The 13,448-nt window shown below is 44.6% G+C and overlaps 1 protein-coding gene across 7 annotated transcripts in view; it reads left to right on the forward strand.

The window, feature by feature from the left end:
• LOC121552206 (tumor protein D53 homolog) overlaps nt 1-13,448 on the forward strand; it is a 53,306-nt gene that overhangs the window by 29,587 nt on the left and 10,271 nt on the right. For all 7 annotated transcript variants that reach the window (XM_041864949.2, XM_041864943.1, XM_041864944.1 and 4 more), the window contains 2 exons: nt 406-521; nt 1,634-1,782. In XM_041864949.2, the coding sequence (XP_041720883.1) occupies nt 447-521; nt 1,634-1,782 (224 nt within the window). In that variant the 5' untranslated portion in view covers nt 406-446. The remainder of the gene's footprint in view (nt 1-405; nt 522-1,633; nt 1,783-13,448) is intronic.

Consider the following 13,448-nt stretch of genomic DNA (forward strand, 5'->3'; position numbering starts at 1 on the left):
CTGGAACGGGTTAGCATGACTTTTCTCTAAACTATCCAGAAGATACTGTATCGTAGCTTTAAATATAAATTGGCTTGGAAATGGAAGCTCTAGTGTAGAGTATTACAGTCACTGGGTCTAAAGGTGGTTGTTAAACTATGTTGGGTATATTGCCATTGTCACAATGATGCAGGCCATTGATATAGTTCATTCTGGCTGTACTGTGGCTGTGTTACTATGGCAACAGATTGGTGGATCTGCCTTGCTGTAGCCTACTCATCTCTTCTAGTTAGATCATTTGACAGCAGGGTGCCTTAGTTTCTAGCCATGACTTGATTGTCTATGTCCACCATATGCGAGTTTGTAGTTTCCTAACTTTTGGAGAGTTTGTTTTGTTTTTAATCCTCCATCCTTGTCTCTCCTCAGGTCTGTTGGACCCAGAGCCTCTAACAGAAGTAGATGAAGAGATGGTGTCAGATGTGGACCTCAACAACACTATGACTGATGAAGAGAGGGAGGAAATATTGAGTGAACTCACAAAGGTAGTCCCTCTCATCAGCACTTTTCACTGATCTGTTTTCAATGTTTAGCTTGGTATGTTGATTGAGTTGGATTTAAGAAATCTTCATTCTGTCCATCCAAATAAGCAAAAGATGGCAAAAAAGTTGGTACACTTATCTATCTCACATGGGCAGACTGTGTTGGACAATGGGAGAAGATATACTAAATGGAAAATAGGAGCGGAAGTAGAGGGCATTATGAGTTATGTAAATCTTGGCAGCTCTATCGGCAGAGCTCGTTTCATATTATGATTATGATTATGAGGGTAGTGCGTACGGCCCAGTACATCACTGGGGCCAAGCTTCCTGCCATCCAGGACCTCAATACCAGGTGGTGTCAGAGGAAGGCCCTCAAAATTGTCGAAGACTCCAGCCACCCTAGTCATAGACTGTTCTCTCTGCTACCGCACGGCAAGCGGTACCGGAGCGCCAAGTCTAGGTCCAAAATACTTCTCAACAGCTTCTACCCCCAAGCCATAAGACTCCTGAACAGCTAATCATGGCTACCCAGACTATTTGCACTGCCCCCCCACCCCCACCCCATCTTTTTACGCTGCTGCTACTCTGTTAATTATTTATGCATAGTCACTTTAACTCTACCCACATGTACAATTACCTCAACTAGCCGGTGCCCCCGTACATTGACTCTGCACCGGTACCCCCCTGTATATAGCCTCCCTACTGTTATTTTATTTTACTTCTGCTCTTTTTCTCAACACATTTTTGTTGTTGTTGTTTTATTTTACTTTTTATTAAGAAATAAATGCATTGTTGGTTAAGGGCTGTAAGTAAGCATTTCACGGTAATGTACACCTGTTGTATTCGGCGCATGTGGCAAATAAAATTTGATTTGATTTGATTCAGCATAATTAGAATTTGGGTAGGGTGTATGTAGGGTCTTTTGTAGCCATTTGTAGCATATTAGGCTTCATCAAAAAAAGAAGGGGACTGGGATATTACACTTTTTGAGCATTCCAAATGAACGCTCTATAAAGCATATGGACACTTGAGCCCCAGGGGAAATCAGGATCCCTCTCTTACTCTATTTCTCTAATTGTCTCTCTTTTCTCTCTTTGTTATGTTTATCCCTCTAGTTAGAGGAAGAAATCTCCACCCTGAGGCAAGTGTTGGCCTCCAAAGAGAAACACCACTCGGAGCTCAAAGCCAAACTGGGTATAACACAACTCAGTGAGCTCAAGCAGAACTTCAACAAGAGCTGGTACGACATGCAGACTTCCACTGCGTAAGTACCCAACATATTTCAGTGTGTGTATTATGCTTGTGCGATGTATCAAATATGTTACAATACATTCCAATGTGCATGGAGCCAGGGGGATGGGGAGGAGGGATCTAAACAAGACTCCTACAGTTGCCATTTATTGTTGCCATTTAAAGACTGTCTCAGGGTAAGTGCATAAGCTTAGCATTTGGAGAAGAAAATAGGAAAATAGCACTCGGGCCCTTAAGGTATTTTGCTCCTGACACCAGAGATTGCCTTTTATGGGCATCACAGAGTGATGTATGTATGGATCCGGTCTGTTCAGGCTCAGTGAGGCAGACATTGACAGGGAGCAAGCAGCCTATCAGTGCTGTTACATCTACAGCAGCACAGTGCTGCCTGCCAGGCTGCCTGGCCCAGGACACATCTGCCCACGGGAGCAGCAAGTCAAAACAAACAGCGGCTTCAGGCTCTCTCTCTGAGACACTGATCATCAGCAAAAGAATGTGTGCAGTTCGGACCAGGAAAAACCCTGAAAGATATGTTAAGTGGAACGTTGATTTGTTTTGTAAAGCATGGGGGCATGGACTCTACAAGGTGTCGAAAGCGTTCCACAGGGATGCTGGTCCATGTTGATGCCAATGCTTCCCACAGTTGTGTCAAGTTGGCTGAATGTCCTTTGGGTGGTGGGCCATTCTTGATACACAAGGGAAACTGTTGAGCGTGAAAAACCCAGCAGCGTTGCAGTTCTACCAAACCCTGTTCAAAGACACTTAAATATTTTGTCTTTCCCATTCACCCTCTGAATGGCACACATACACAATCCATGTCGAAGAAGTCTCAAGGCTTAAAAATCCTTCTTTAACCTGTCTCCTCCCCTTCATCTACACAGATTTAAGTGGATTTAACAGGTGACATCAATAAGGGATCATAGCTTTCACCTGGATTCACCTGGTCAGTCTGTCATGGAAAGACCAGGTGTTCACTCAGTGTAGGTCAGGACTGTATATATAGCCATTTTGTGTGAACAGCTACAGTGAGGGAAAAAAGTATTTTATCCCCTGCTGATTTTGTATGTTTGCCCACTGACAAAGACATGATCAGTCTATAATTTTAATGGTAGGTTTATTTGAACAGTGAGAGACAGAATAACAACAAAAATATTCCACAAAAACGCATGTCAAAAATGTTATGAATTGATTTGCATTTTAATGAGGGAAATATGTATTTGCCCCTCTGCAAAACATGACTTAGTACTTGGTGGCAAAACCCTTGTTGGCAATCACAGACGTCAGACGTTTCTTGTAGTTGGCCACCAGGTTTGCACACATCTCAGGAGGGATTTTGTCCCACTCCTCTTTGCAGATCTTCTCCAAGTCATTATGTTTCGAGGCTGACGTTTGGCAACTCGAACCTTCAGCTCCCTCCACAGATTTTCTATGGGATTAAGGTCTGGAGACTGGCTAGGCCACTCCAGGACCTTAATGTGCGTCTTCTTGAGCCACTCCTTTGTTGCCTTGGCCGTGTGTTTTGGGTCATTGTCATGCTGGAATACCCATCCACGACCCATTTTCAATGCCCTGGCTGAGGGACGGAGGTTCTCACCCAAGATTTGACGGTACGTGGCCCCGTCCATCGTCCCTTTGGTGCGGTGAAGTTGTCCTGTCCCCTTAGCAGAAAAACACCCCCAAAGCATAATGTTTCCACCTCCATGGTTGACGGTGGGGATGGTGTTCTTGGGGTCATAGGCAGCATTCCTCCTCCTCCAAACACGGCGAGTTGAGTTGATGCCAAAGAGCTCGATTTTGGTCTCATCTGACCACAACACTTTCACCCCCTCTGAATCATTCAGATGTTCATTGGCAAACTTCAGACGGGCCTGTATATGTGGTTTCTTGAGGAGGGGGACCTTGCGGGCGCTGCAGGATATCAGTCCTTCACGGCGTAGTGTGTTACCAATTGTTTTCTTGGTGACTATGGTCCCAGCTGCCTTGAGATCATTGACAAATCAAATCAAATCAAATCAACTTTTATTGGCCACATGCGCCGAATACAACAGGTGCAGACATTACAGTGAAATGCTTACTTACAGCCCTTAACCAACAGTGCATTTCTTTTTAACAAAAAAAGTAAAATAAAACAACAACAAAAAAAGTGTTGAGAAAAAAAGAGCAGAAGTAAAATAAAATAACAGTAGGGAGGCTATATATACAGGGGGGTACCGGTGCAGAGTCAATGTGCGGGGGCACCGGCTAGTTGAGGTAGTTGAAGTAATATGTACGTGTGGGTAGAGTTAAAGTGACTATGCATAAATCATTAACAGAGTAGCAGCAGCGTAAAAGGATGGGGTGGGGGGGCAGTGCAAATAGTCTGGGTAGCCATGATTAGCTGTTCAGGAGTCTTATGGCTTGGGGGTAGAAGCCGTTGAGAAGTCTTTTGGACCTAGACTTGGCACTCCGGTACCGCTTGCCGTGCGGTAGCAGAGAGAACAGTCTATGACTAGGGTGGCTGGAGTCTTTGACAATTTTGAGGGCCTTCCTCTGACACCGCCTGGTATAGAGGTCCTGGATGGCAGGAAGCTTGGCCCCAGTGATGTACTGGGCCGTACGCACTACCCTCTGTAGTGCCTTGCGGTCGGAGGCCAAGCAGTTGCCATACCAGGCGGTGATGCAACCAGTCAGGATGCTCTCGATGGTGCAGCTGTAGAATTTTTTGAGGGTCTGAGGACCCATGCCAAATCTTTTCAGTCTCCTGAGGGGGAATAGGCTTTGTCATGCCCTCTTCCCGACTGTCTTGGTGTGTTTGGACCATGATAGTTCGTTGGTGATGTGGACACCAAGGAACTTGAAGCTCTCAACCTGTTCCACTACAGCCCCGTCGATGAGAATGGGGGCGTGCTCAGTCCTCTTTTTTTTCCTGTAGTCCACAATCATCTCCTTTGTCTTGGTCACGTTGAGGGAGAGGTTGTTGTCCTGGCACCACAAGGCCAGGTCTCTGACCTCCTCCCTATAGGCTGTCTCATCGTTGTCGGTGATCAGGCCTACCACTGTTGTGTCGTCGGCAAACTTAATGATGGTTTTGGAGTCGTGCCTGGCCATGCAGTCATGGGTGAACAGGGAGTACAGGAGGGGACTGAGCACGCACCCCTGAGGGGCCCCCGTGTTGAGGATCAGTGTGGCAGATGTGTTGTTACCTACCCTTACCACCTGGGGGCGGCCCGTCAGGAAGTCCAGGATCCAGTTGCAGAGGGAGGTGTTTAGTCCCAGGATCCTTAGCTTAGTGATGAGCTTTGGGGGCACTATGGTGTTGAATGCTGAGCTGTAGTCAATGAATAGCATTCTCACGTAGGTGTTCCTCTTGTCCAGGTGGGAAAGGGCAGTGTGGAGTGCAATAGAGATTGCATCATCTGTGGATCTGTTGGGGCGGTATGCAAATTGGAGTGGGTCTAGGGTTTCTGGGATAATGCTGTTGATGTGAGCCATGACCAGCCTTTCAAAGCACTTTATGGCTACAGACGTCAGTGCTACGGGTCGGTAGTCATTTAGGCAGGTTATCTTAGAGTCCTTGGGCACGGGGACTATGGTGGTCTGCTTGAAACATGTTGGTATTACAGACTCAGTCAGGGACATGTTGAAAATGTCAGTGAAGACACTTGCCAGTTGGTCAGCACATGCTCGGAGTACACGTCCTGGTAATCCGTCTGGCCCTGCGGCCTTGTGAATGTTGACCTACTTAAAAGTCTTACTCACATCGGCTACGGAGAGCGTGATCACATAGTCATCCGGAACAGCTGGTGCTCTCATGCATGCTTCAGTGTTGCTTGCCTCGAAGCGAGCATAGAAGTGGTTTAGCTCGTCTGGTAGGCTTGTGTCACTGGGCAGCTCGCGGCTGTGCTTCCCTTTGTAGTCTGTAATAGTTTTCAAGCCCTGCCACATCCGACGAGCGTCAGAGCCAGTGTAGTACAATTAAATCTTAGTCCTGTATTGACTCTTTGCCTGTTTGATGGTTCGTCGGAGGGCATAGCGGGATTTCTTATAAGCGTCCGGGTTAGAGTCCCGCTCCTTGAAAGCGGCAGCTCTACCCTTTAGCTCAGTGCGGATGTTTCCTGTAATCCATGGCTTCTGGTTGGGGTATGTACGTACGGTCACTGTGGGGGACGACATCATCGATGCACTTATTGATGAAGCCAGTGACTGATGTGGTGTACTCCTCAATGCTGTCTGAAGAATCCTGGAACATGTTCCAGTCTGTGCTAGCAAAACAGTCCTGTAGCTTAGCATCTGCGTCATCTGACCACTTTTTTATTAACCGAGTCACTGGTGCTTCCTGCTTTAGTTTTTGCTTATAAGCAGGAATCAGGAGGATAGAGTTATGGTCAGATTTGCCAAATGGAGGGCGAGGGAGAGCTTTGTATGCATCTCTGTGTGTGGAGTAAAGGTGGTCCAGAGTTTTTTTTCCTCTGGTTGCACATTTAACATGCTAGTAGAAATTAGGTAGAACGGATTTAAATTTCCCTGCATTAAAGTCCCCGGCCACTAGGAGCGCTGCATCTGGATGAGCGTTTTCCTGTTGATTTATGGCCTTATACAACTCATTCAGTGCAATCTTAATGCCAGCATTGGTTTGTGGTGGTAAATAGACAGCTATGAAAAATATAGATGAAAACTCTCTTGGTAAATAGTGTGGTCTACAGACAAGATCCTCCCATGTAACGCCAAGTTAGTGAGTTCGATCCCCGGGACCACCCATACACAAAAAAAATGTATGCACGCATGACTGTAAGTCGCTTTGGATAAAAGCGTCTGCTAAATCGCATATTATATTATTATTATTATGTAGTTCTGGGCTGATTCCTCACCGTTCTCATGATCATTACAACTCCACGAGGTGAGATCTTGCATGGCGCCCCAGGCCTAGGGAGATTGACAGTTTTTTGTGTTTCTTCCATTTGCGACTAATCGCCTTGTGTAGGTCTACAATCTTGTCCCTGACATCCTTGGAGAGCTCTTTGGTCTTGGCCATGGTGGAGAGTTTGGAATCTGATTGATTGATTGCTTCTGTGGACAGGTGTCTTTTATACAGGTAACAAACTGAGATTAGGAGCACTCCCTTTAAGAGTGTGCTCCTAATCTCAGCTCGTTACCTGTATAAAAGACACCTGGGAGCCAGAAATCTTTATGATTTAGAGGGGGTCAAATACTTATTTCCCTCATTAAAATGTGAATCAATAATAACATTTTTGACATGCGTTTTTCTGGATTATTTTGTTGTTATTCTGTCTCTCACTGTTCAAATATACCTACCATTAAAATGATAGACTGATAATTTCTTTGTCAGTGGGCAAACGTACAAAATCCGCAGGGGATCAAATACTTTTTTTCCCTCACTGTATACAGTCGGCCTAGATTTCATTCCTCCATCTCGGCCTGTGTGTTTCCAGAGTGGCCTTGTCTCACTGGTTATTCAGTATTTTTTATTTTTTTTAAATTTATTTCACCTTTATTTAACCAGGTAAGCCAGTTGAGAACAAGTTCTCATTTACAACTGCGACCTGGCCAAGATAAAGCAAAGCAGTGCGATAAAAACAACACAGAGTTACATATGGGGTAAAAAACATAAAGTCAAAAATACAACAGAAAATATATATACAGTGTGTGCAAATGTAGCAAGTTATGGAGGTAAGGCAATAAATAGGCTATAGTGCAAAATAATTACAATAGTATTAACACTGGAATGCTAGATGTGCAAGAGATTATGTGCAAATAGAGATACTGGGGTGCAAAAGAGCAAAATAAATAACAATATAGGGATGAGGTAGTTGGGTGGGCTAATTTCAGATGGGCTGTGTACAGGTGCAGTGATCGGTAAGGTGCTCTGACAACTGATGCTTAAAGTTAGTGAGGGAGATAAGAGTCTCCAGCTTCAGAGATTTTTGCAATTCGTTCCAGTCATTGGCAGCAGAGAACTGGAAGGAATGGCGGCCAAAGGAGGTGTTGGCTTTGGGAATGACCAGTGAGATATACCTGCTGGAGCGCAGACTACGGGTGGGTGCTGCTATGGTGACCAATGAGCTAAGATAAGGCGGGGATTTGCCTAGCAGTGATTTATAGATGGCCTGGAGCCAGTGGGTTTGACGACGAACATGTAGTGAGGACCAGCCAACAAGAGCGTACAGGTCACAGTGGTGTGTAGCGTATGGGGCTTTGGAGACAAAACGGATGGCACTGTGATAGACTACATCCAATTTGCTGAGTAGAGTGTTGGAGGCTATTTTGTAAATGACATCGCCGAAGTCAAGGATCGGTAGGATAGTCAGTTTTACGAGGGCATGTTTGGCAGCATGAGTGAAGGAGGCTTTGTTGCGAAATAGGAAGCCGATTCTAGATTTAACTTTGGATTGGAGATTCTTTATGTGAGTCTGGAAGGAGAGTTTACAGTCTAACCAGACACCTAGGTATTTGTAGTTGTCCACATACTCTAGGTCAGACCCGTCAAGAGTGGTGATTCTAGTGCCAGCAGCGTTCGATTGAAAAGCATGCATTTAGTTTTACTAGTGTTTAAGAGCAGTTGGAGGCTACTGAAGGAGTGTTGTATGGCATTGAAGCTCGTTTGGAGGTTTGTTAACACAGTGTCCAATGAAGGGCCAGATGTATACAAAATGGTGTCGTCTGCGTAGAGGTGGATCTGAGAGTCACCAGCAGCAAGAGCGACATCATTGATATACACGGAGAAAAGTGTCGGCCCAAGAATTGAACCCTGTGGCACCCCCATAGAGACTGCCATAGGTCCAGACAACAGGCCCTCCGATTTGACACACTGAACTCTATCTGAGAAGTAGTTGGTGAACCAGGCGAGGCAGTCATTTGAGAAACCAAGGCTATTTAGTCTGCCAATAAGAATGCGGTGGTTGACAGAGTCGAAAGCCTTGGCCAGGTCGATGAAGACGGCTGCACAGTACTGTCTATTATCAATCGCGGTTATAATATCGTTTAGGACCTTGAGCGTGGCTGAAGTGCACCCATGACCAGCTCGAAACCGGATTGCATAGCGGAGAAGGTACGGTGGTATTCGAAATGGTCGGTGATATGTTTGTTAACTTGGCTTTCAAATACTTTCGAAAGGCAGGGCAGGATGGATATAGGTCTGTAGCAGTTTGGATCTAGAGTTCACCCCCTTTGAAGAGGGGGATGACCGCGGCAGCTTTCCAATCTCTGGGGATCTCAGACGTTATGAAAGAGAGGTTGAACAGACTAGTAATAGGGGTTGCGACAATTTCGGCGGCTAGTTTTAGAAAGAAAGGGTCCAGATTGTCTAGCCCAGCTGATTTGTAGGGGTCCAGATTTTGCAGCTCTTTCATAACGTCAGCTGTCTGACTTTGTGTGAAGGAGAAGCGGGGGGGGGCATGGGCAAGTTTCAGCGGATCACTTACCAGAGTCACACTTTCAGTTACCAAAGTCACACTTTAACTAGGTGCTCAAATGAGCAGAGTGCCCCTCGCCATTCACCGTTACCATGGTGAGGGGGAACCGCAAGCCGCCAGGGCCAAGCAGATCCAGTGGTGCTGGATCTGCTGAGTGGCGCAGTGGTCTAAGGCACTGCATCGCAGTGCTAACTGTGCCACTAGAGATCCTGGTTCGAATCCAGGCTCTGTCGCAGCCGGCCGCGACCGGGAGACTCATGGGCGGCGCACAATTGGCCCAGCGTCGTCCAGGGTAGGGGAGGGAATGGCCGGCAGGGATGTAGCTCAGTTGATAGAGCATGGGTTGTGGGTTCGTTTCCGAGGGGGGGGGGGCAGTATAAAAAAATATCTATATATATATATATATATATATATGTATTCACTAACTGTAAGTCGCTCTGGATAAGAGCGTCTGCTAAATGACAAAAAAAATGTTAAAAAAAATAAATAAATGGATCATTGGCTGGACGGGAGAGGAGAGGAGATGAGGGGGCCTCCACTGTGTAAATGCCACAACATACAGTGGATATAAAAAGTCTACACATCCCTGTTAAAATGCCAGGTTTTTGTGATGTAAAAGAATGAGACAAAGATAAATCATGTCAGAACTTTTTCCACCTTTAATGTGACTTATAACGTGAACAATTCTTTTGAAAAACAAACTGAAATCTTTGAGGTGGAAAAATTAAAAATAAAAAACTCACAATAACCTGGTTGCATAAGTGTGCACACCCTTAAACTAATACTTTGTTGAAGCACCTTTTGATTTTATTACAGCACTCAGTCTTTTTGGGTAGGAGTCTATTAGCATGGCACATCTTGACCTGGCAATATTTGCCCACTCTTCTTTGCAAAAGCGCTCCAAATCTGCCAGATTGCGAGGACATCTCCTGTGCACAGCCCTCTTCAGATCACTCCAGAGATGTTCAATTGGATTTAGGTCTGGGCTCTGGCTGGGCCATTCCAAAACGTTAATCTTCTTCTGGTGAAGCCATGCTTTTGTGGATTTGGATGTGTGCTTTAGGTCGTTGTCATGCTGAAAGGTGAACTTCCTCTTCATCTTCAGCTTTCTAACGGACGCCTGAAGGTTTTTTGCCAAAATTGCCTGGTATGTGGAACTGTTCATAATTCCCTCCACCCTGACTAAGGCCCCGGTTCCAGCTGAAGAAAAACAGCCCCAAAGCATGATGCTGCCACCACCATGCTTCACTGTGGGTATGGTGTTCTTTGGGTGATGTGCAGTGTTGTTTTTGCGCCAAACATACTTTTTGGAATTATGGCCAAAAAGTTCAACCTTGGTTTCATCAGACCATAACACATTTTCCCACGTGCTTTTGGGGGACTTGATGTTTGTTTTTGTGAACTTCAGCCGGGCTTGGATGTTTTTCGTGGTAAGAAAAGGCTTCCGTCTTGCCACCCTACCCCATAGCCCATTCATATGAAGAATACGGGAGATTGTTGTCACATGTAGCACACAGCCAGTACTTGCCAGAAATTCCTGCAGTTCCTTTAATGTTGCTGTAGGCCTCTTGGAAGCCTCCCTGACCAGTTTTCTTCTTGTCTTTTCATATATTTTGGAGGGACGTTCAGTTCTTGGTAATGTCTCTGTTGTGCCATATTTTCTCCACTTGATGATGACTGTCTTCACTGTGTTCCATGGTATATGTAATGCTTTGGAAATTATTTCGTACCCTTCTCCTGACTGATATCTTTCAACAATGAGATCCCTCTGATGCCTTGGAAGCTCTCTGTGGACCATGGCTTTTGCTCTGAGATGCAACTAAGAAAATGTCAGGAAAATCCTACTAGAACAGCTGAACTTTATTTGTGATTAATCAGAGTCACTTTAAATGATGGCAGGTGTGTAATGACTTCTATTTAACATGAGTTTGAATGTGATTGGTTAATTCTGAACACAGCCACATCCCCAGTTATAAGTGTGTCTCCCGAGTGGCGCAGTGGTCTAAGGCACTGCATCGCAGTGCTAGCTGTGCCACCATCCTGGTTTGAATCCAGGCTCTGTTGTAGCCAGCCGCGACCGGGAGACCCATGGGGCGGCGCACAATTGGCCCAGCGTCGTCCAGGGTAGGGGAGGGAATGGCCGGCAGGGATTTGGCTCAGTTGGTAGAGTTGTGGGTTCAATTCCCACGGGGGGCCAGTATAAAAAAAATAAAAAATAATGTATGCACTCACTAACTGTAAGTCGCTCTGTATAAGAGCGTCTGCTAAATGACTAAAATGTAAAATAAGAGGGTGTTCACACTTATGCAACCAGGTTATTGTAAGGTTTTCATTTTTCATTTTTCCCCCTCGAAGATTTCAGTTTGTTTTTCAATTGAATTGTTCACATTATAGGTCACATTAACAGTGGAAAAAGTTCTGACATGATTTATCTTTGTCTCATTCTTTTACATCACAAAAACCTGGCATTTTAACAGGGGTGTGTAGACTTTTATATCCACTGTATCTCCTTAATCTCCAGTCTCAACACCAATGCAAAACAAAGACAACAGGGACAAGTGTAAAGGAGGTCAACAACTCCCTCATAACAGCTGAGCTGTATCTATTGTCAGTGTGGTTTGTTGTTGGTGTCCGTTGTTGTTGATGTTAGGTGATATTATTTATCTTTCTCTCTCTCAGGCTTTGCTGCTAGAAATGTGTTCATTTGCAGATATAAATGTGTTCAACATCCACTGAAGTAGCTAGAAAGTTTACTAGATAGCTACAGTAGTTGCCTTGGTAACCAAACAGACTTGCTAGTTTAGCTAACGAAACCATCAGTCCTAGCTTGCTATTTTGAAAATCGAATTCAGCAATGCCAATAATGTTTTCAATTTCAACTTTTGCTTTCAAAAGCAGCTCAAATATAGAATATGTAAGAATGAATTATAGCCATTGAATTCTACCGTGCTGATATACCGTGCTGATATACCGTGCTGATATACGTTATAGGGAAATAATGGATGCTCTAGAATGCCCTTCAAGCCAATCAGAAACGAGTATTCAACAATGCGATGGTATAATTAAGCAATAAGGCACAAGAGGCAGTGCTGTATCATTAATACAGTCACAGGTGAATGGCATTGTTGGTCAACCCATTTACCTGTGACAGTATTCATGATATAGCGCTGCCTCACGTGCCTTATTGCTTTTATAAAACTCTTACCAAAATATTGCAATAACAATTAATTACATATTTTCATTAAACAGTTATTTTGATAAGTCCATTCATACAATTTCATTCTTCCACCAGAAGATATAGTCCGGACAAAAAGCAGGTTGTTAGTTCTTTTGGTCATGTTGCTACAGACGCGACCAGTCGTTTAATTATTTTTGCATAGTTGCTATGTAAAAGGACTCGTTGTCCGTTCTAAACAAAATGGTTGGTATGCAGCCTGGATAACTTCTTGTGACTTGCTAGCTAGCTAGCCAACTTCAGCTAAGTCAGTCACGTCAAACATTGAACCTGGAATGACAGTACACAAGCTGCATTTTCGTTTGTTTGAGCTTTTTTTCTATTGGCATTTATATGGATATGTCCATGATAATGAGGTTTGTGCATGATTTCGACTGGATGAGAAAAAGTTTACATGGAAACCATGTGTTTGATGAGTTCGATACCATTCCATTAATTCCGTTCCAGCCATTACTATGAGCCCGTCCTCCCCAATTAAGGTGCCACCAACCTCCTGTGTTATAGAACTACATGTTATAAAAGCACATTGCACAATCCATGGGTCAGATTTAGACCATAGACTAAGTCTGGACACCATTCACTCTATGGTACTACAGAGATCAAAATTCAAAAGTGAAGGACAGGCAGACAGCAAGGCTTATATTAACTCCCGCTGTACCAAACTAAATGATAGGCTGGAAGCAAGGGGAAATAATGTTCGAGTTGAGATAAATACAAGAGATTATTCGGACAGCAACATGAACATCATATTCTTATGGAGGCGTAGTGATAATTTTCAGATGGAACTGAGGTGTGTCTGTGGCGGCCAATACAGCACGGCTTGGAACGCTGCTCGTCCAATCAGCATCCAGGATCCATCCAAACAACCAGTTTTATAAACTGCACTTAATGCATCGTACAAATGCAGTTATCTCTTTGCCTTGAAATAACAGGACTTCATTCCGATAAGGTGATGGCATGCGCTGGTGTTAAGGGAAGTACAGGGGTTTCTTAGGGTCGTTGTAGATTTCCATGCAGTCTGTGTCTAATGCACAG

The sequence above is a fragment of the Coregonus clupeaformis genome, chromosome 36 (assembly GCF_020615455.1).
Source record: "Coregonus clupeaformis isolate EN_2021a chromosome 36, ASM2061545v1, whole genome shotgun sequence".
Taxonomy (NCBI): domain Eukaryota; kingdom Metazoa; phylum Chordata; class Actinopteri; order Salmoniformes; family Salmonidae; genus Coregonus; species Coregonus clupeaformis.